This window comes from Bos indicus x Bos taurus, chromosome 23, assembly GCF_003369695.1.
Source record: "Bos indicus x Bos taurus breed Angus x Brahman F1 hybrid chromosome 23, Bos_hybrid_MaternalHap_v2.0, whole genome shotgun sequence".
Lineage (NCBI taxonomy): Eukaryota > Metazoa > Chordata > Mammalia > Artiodactyla > Bovidae > Bos > Bos indicus x Bos taurus.
Window position 1 is genome coordinate 155,729 of NC_040098.1, and position 6,000 is coordinate 161,728.

Sequence of the window (6,000 nt, forward strand, 5' to 3'; positions counted from 1 at the left end):
GCATCCTGAGCCTCCCTTTCCAGCCCCCGCTTGCTAGTGGCGGGTGCAGGCGTCTGCTCTGCTTCTCCGCTGGGGGAGTTACTGTTGGGCTCATAATCAGTGGGTTTTAATTATTTACTTATTTTTCCTCTCTATCATGTTGCCCTCTGTGCTTCCTAGGCTTGCCACAGACTCAGCACTGAGAGTGTTTCCTGGTGTTTGGAAACTTCTGTCTTTTTAAGACTCCATTTCCAGGATGGAGCTCCATCCCTCCCTCTTTTGTCTTTTTTTTTTTTTTTTTTTTGTCTTTTATATTTTTCCTACCTCCTTTCGAAGACAATGGGCTGCTTTTCTGGGTGCCTGATGCCCTCTGCTGGCATTCAGAAGTTGTTTTGTGGAATTTACTCGGCGTTTAAATCTTCTTTTGAAGAACTTGTGTAGGAGAAAGTGGTTTCCCCTTCCTATTCCTCCACTATCTAGGACCACCTCCAATACTGTCTTTCTGAGTGTGTCATAGTTTTTGTACTGAAAGCTATTTATCCCATGAGGATATCTGCAAATGGGATTAGTTCTGAATACCCCGAAATGTCACTAAGATCATATGAGATCTGAAGGTAAGTTCTTCAATAGTGCTGATTCTTATTAAAGATTTCTTATTAAAGTTTTTTATTTAATAAATTAATTATTTCTTAATAAAGTTTCTTATTTCTTATTTAAGTTTCCATATATAGTAATGACTATATTTCATCACTTTTCAAATAGGAAATAGAGCATTTAATCTTTACCCCATTACTCTAAAGGGGGTTAATGAATATAATTAACCTAATTTAGGTGATGAAGAAATAATTGAGGCTCATAGAGATTAAGAAATTTGTAGGACTCAATTCTCTAACACCAGATGCCCTTCTTTTGCCAAAAGACATGTCTTTTAATAATTAAGACTAATCATGAGAATGAAACAAATTTGAAACACACTTCACACTCAAGATTTTTACATTTACATTTAGTAAATGTAAATACTAAATGATGTAAATTATCATCTGTTTAATCCAAACATGAATAGGAAGAACTCTTCCTGTGATCAATCATTATGGATAATGTGAGTCTCTGTGGCTTTTTAAAAAATAAAGTTCCAGATGATTATTCCTCAGTTTATTGCATGCTTAAACATTTCCTTGTATTATTGATCAAAATACCAATTCTTTCTGTCTCCTAGGTGCATAGACAGTCATAAAATAAGTGAAGGTCCTCTGTGTGCCCTCTGCAGTGTGCTGGATATATTCATATATGTTTCCTCAATCAATTCTCATAACAGCCTGTGAGGTGGACATTATTGTTCTCATTTGATACTAGAGGAAACTAGGATGTAAGTTGCCAAGAAACATACCCTAGAATCAAGCAGCTGCAAGTGGAGAAAGAGAAGATCCTTATCTATTTTTTTTTTGTTTTTTTTCTGATTCTCAAATCAGTATGTTTAACTGCTGGAAACATCATTTCAACATTTTGCAGAAGAGTCTGTGGGTTAATGCTTTGTAGGGAAATTGTGGAAAAAAGAAATAGGGGTGAGGAAGAGACAAAACTAAAATTGACCTTCAATGAAAGTAGTATTATATGGTTATTCAAAATTAAGAATTTTAGTAAGTTTTGCTGTGTGTATGCGTCTGTGTATGTATATGTATTTTTATATTTCTTCAATGATGTTGCTTCATAGACACTTGTCTCTGAAGTAACATTAATTAATTATTGTGATTATATCTAAAGGTTCTTATTAGATCAACATGGTTTATTTTAACCTAACAAAATAGAACACTATTTAAGAATTTGGAGGAAATAAAAAGAAGTAGAATCTGAACTAGTCTTAGATCTGCTCTCATTAATTGCTTGATTTTTGTCAAGATCCTTACTTTCTCTAAGCTTCTAGTGTGAAAATAAATATAAAAATGTTAGTAGTAATCATTTCAGAGGTTTGCAGTGAAAATTAAATAATCAAATGTCTGAAAAAATATTTAGAGCACAGTATGTGTTCATTAGTCTTATTATTAACATTAGTCTCTGATATCCTTTCCCTTGTGCAAATGGATTAAATAATACCATGTATAGGTTACTACCATGCCATACACATAGCAATCAATCACTATTAGCTATGGTTATGTTATTGGATTTAGGCAACATGACTTTTCAGTTCTATTACAATATCCAGAGTCCCTGTATTCATTCCTTTCCTATTATGGATGCCCCATAACACTTAATGTGAATGCTTAATTACTCTGTTACACATAACACTTTGATCTCCATCTCCTTACTGAACCTCATCCAAGTCCACTTGGTCCAAGTCACACACACACAAAAAAATCTTTATGAAAGTTATATGTAAAATTTACTCTTTCTCAAATTTGCCTTCATGTCTACACTCATGTGTTCATATTCTTATACTTATATTCTAATATTTACACTCAAATCCTCATGCACTCATAGTTGAAAAATCTTTAAGATATCAGAATATTTTCCATCTTAAAAAATGTTATTAGAATTTAGATATCTATAGAATCTAGGCAATTGCTATTTATTGGATGAAAAACAAAAAATTCAAAGCTGTGTTAAAAAACTGTGACTTTTTAAGGTACTATGATCAACAAGAACACGAAAAACATGGAAAATAGGAACAGTGTGACAGAGTTTATTCTACTGGGACTCACGCAAAATCCAAAGATGCAGAAAATCATATTTGTTGTGTTTTTAGTTGTCTACATCATCTCTATGACAGGAAATGTATTCACTGTGGTCGCCATCACTACCAGCTCATTATTGGGGTCCCCAATGTACTTCTTTCTGGCTCATCTCTCTTTTATTGATGTCTGCTATTCCTGTGTTGATACCCCTAAACTGGTCATAGATTCACTCTATGAAAAGAAAACAAGTACTTTTAAAGGATGCATGAATCAAATCTTTTGGGAACATTTCCTCGCAGGTGTTGATATAATCCTGCTTACTTCAATGGCCTGTGACCTTTATATGGCCATTTGCAAGCCCCTGCACTACACAACCATCATGAATTGGCAGTTATGTTGGTTGCTAATGGGAATGGCATGGATAGGAGGCTTTCTTCACGGAATCATACAGATCCTTTTCATCATCAGATCACCCTTCTGCGGCCCTAATGTCATAGATCACTTTATTTGTGACGTGAACCCTTTGCTTGAACTTGCCTTCACTGATACCCACACTCTAGGGCTCTTCCTTGCTGCCAACAGTGGTATTCTCTGTCTGTTAAACTTCCTTCTCTTGGTCGGCTCCTATGTGGTCATTCTGTACTCCCTAAGGACCGAAAACTCGGAGGCCAGACGCAAAGCCCTCTCCACTTGTGTCTCCCACATCACAACAGTTGTCATATTCTTTGTGCCCTGCATATTTGTATACATGAGACCTGCAGTTATTTTGCCTACTGATAAATCAGTGGCTGTATTCTACACTATGATAACCCCCACATTAAATCCCTTAATCTATACCTTGAGGAATGCCCAGTTGAAAACTACCATTAGGAGATCGTTTAGAAGTAAAGCTATTTCAGATGAAATACAAATGTGGCCAGAACCCAAAGTCTATTGAACAGAGATAACTGTCAAAAGGACATTGCTGATAATCTCTGCAAAGAATACCTAGTGAAATAAAGAACAACAACAACCACAAAAAATTTTACCAAACTTAGATTCTGTAAAAAGCAAATTAGAAATTGGTGCAAGAAAATGGGAAAAGCCAAACCCAGGACCATTCTCTAAATATGTAGAAAATTCTAGCAAATTGGGACTTGATATCACTGAATTCATCAATTTATATGGATTCAAAATGTTTATTCTAGTAAAAATAAAAGCCATAAAATATATTGTTTCTTATTAATAATCTCAATAACAATCCATAGAGATAGGCATGGCTATTTTCCCCATTAACAGGTGAGATACTAAACAGAAAGGAGTAAATTCCAAAATGAAAATATAAAAGAACTAATAAACAGAATTTAACTGATCATTCATATCATGCTCTTAACTGTCAGAAAACAATGACAGAAGGGTAGCCTAATTACCATTCAAAGAATCTGGGACTGTTTCAGACTACACACACACACACACACACACACACATATATATTTATGTGTGAGTTATATTACATGCCATATATTATCATATAATCATATTACATATTATTAATATAGTATATGCATTTATTATATAATTAGTTATATTACATGTATAGTTATATGTATATATTATATATACAATTGGTTATATAACATATTATTAGGTTGGTATGTATATATGTGTGTTCCCAGTCATGTACAACTTTGTGATCCCATGGACTGTAACCCACTAGGCTTCTTTGTCCATGGAATTTTTCCAGGCAAGAATACTGGAGTGGGCTACCATTCCCTACTCTTGGGGTTTTCCTGACCTAGGTATGGAAACTGTATTTTTGTGTCTCCTGAATTTTCAGGCAGATTCTTTACCACTAGTGCCACTTGTGAAGCCCTAGTATGTGTACTAGGTTATTACATATAACTAAATACTAATAATTTTATTAATAATTATGCCTACTTATATACATCACAGTAGATTATAAGACATTGACTTATCACTGTGATATGTATTTGCTTTAGCCGGTCCCTTCTCCAGGGGATCTTCCAAACTCAAGGATCACACCCAGGTCCCTGGAATTGCAGGCTGATTCTTTATCAGATGAGCCACAGCAAAGCCCTAGAATGCTGGAGTGGGTAGCCTATTCCTTCTCCAGTGGATCTTCCCAACCCAGTAATTGAACTGTGGTCTCCTGCATTGCAGGGAAATTCTTTACCAACTGAGCTACCAGGGAAACCCTCATAAAAGCAACAGGGCATTCAATCTCTAAAGGGCAAGTAATGAATATCACATCATGTGTCCAAATATCCTTTTAGCATTCTGAATTCTTTTGCATTGTCCATGTGACCTTCTTATGTTTCTGATCTATCACGAAAAGTAATGATTTAAATCAAAGAATATTTTGAAGTAAAACAGAAATTTCAATTTATTACATAAACTGTCATACTCCTTAAAACATTAGCTTACTTGATAGAAATGGATTCTACAATAGCATGATGTATGGTTTATAATAAATATCAAATGAATAAATACAAGTATTTACAGTAAGCAGAATGACAAACACCTATAATATTGTCTTCCCTGGTTGAGAAGATCCCCTAGAGAAGGGCATGGCAACCCACTCCAGTATTCTTGCCTGGAGAATCCCATAGAAATGGAAGCCTGGGAGGCTACAGTCCATGGGGTTGCAAAGATTCAGACATGACTGAGCAATTTAGCATGAGTCTGGAATTGTCTAATTGATTATGGAATTTTAGCTCAGGTCCATGTTACTGAACCAATGTGGTTATTTCCTCAGATCTATAGCTGAAATGGACAAAGAACAACCAACAGATTCTTATTGTTGTTCATTGTACCATAATCCACTATGTTGATCCATTACATTGATGATAGGCTGACTGCATCTTCTGATCAAGAAGCAACAATTGCTTTAGATTTTTTTCTAAGACATTTCTGTCTGATGTTAGAATAAATCCAAATAAAATTCAGAGTATCAAACTCAGTGATAATTTTAGGCACAGTGGTATGGGGCATATCAAGGTATTCCTTTTAAAGTGAAAGTTAATTTGTTCCCTCTGTCCTCTCCTATAACCAAAGAAGATGCACTGTACTCAGTGGACTTCACTGTTCTTTGGAGAAAGCACATTTTTTGTGTGGATGTATTTGTAAAGGGACGCAGAGAGCTACTAGTCTTGAGTGAAGTCCGGAAAAAGAAATAGCTTTGCCACAGGTTCAGATTGTCATTCAAGCTTCTCAGCCACTAGGGACAAATGGTCCAGTAGATCTATGGTGCTTGATGTGTCAGTGGAGATAGGGATGTGGGAGTCTTTGGCAGGCCTCCACATGTGAAGTTCAGTGCAGACACTTAGGACTGTGGAGCAAAATCTTGTGATCC

At 35.5% G+C, this 6,000-nt stretch overlaps 1 protein-coding gene across 1 annotated transcript; it reads left to right on the forward strand.

The window, feature by feature from the left end:
* Positions 1-2,622: 2,622 nt before the first annotated feature.
* Positions 2,623-3,585, forward strand: LOC113882238 (olfactory receptor 4C13-like). The gene has a single exon (XM_027525463.1). It carries the CDS (start codon positions 2,629-2,631, stop codon positions 3,583-3,585), a length of 957 nt encoding a protein of 318 aa, XP_027381264.1. The 5' UTR covers positions 2,623-2,628.
* The last annotated feature ends 2,415 nt before the right edge of the window (positions 3,586-6,000 follow it).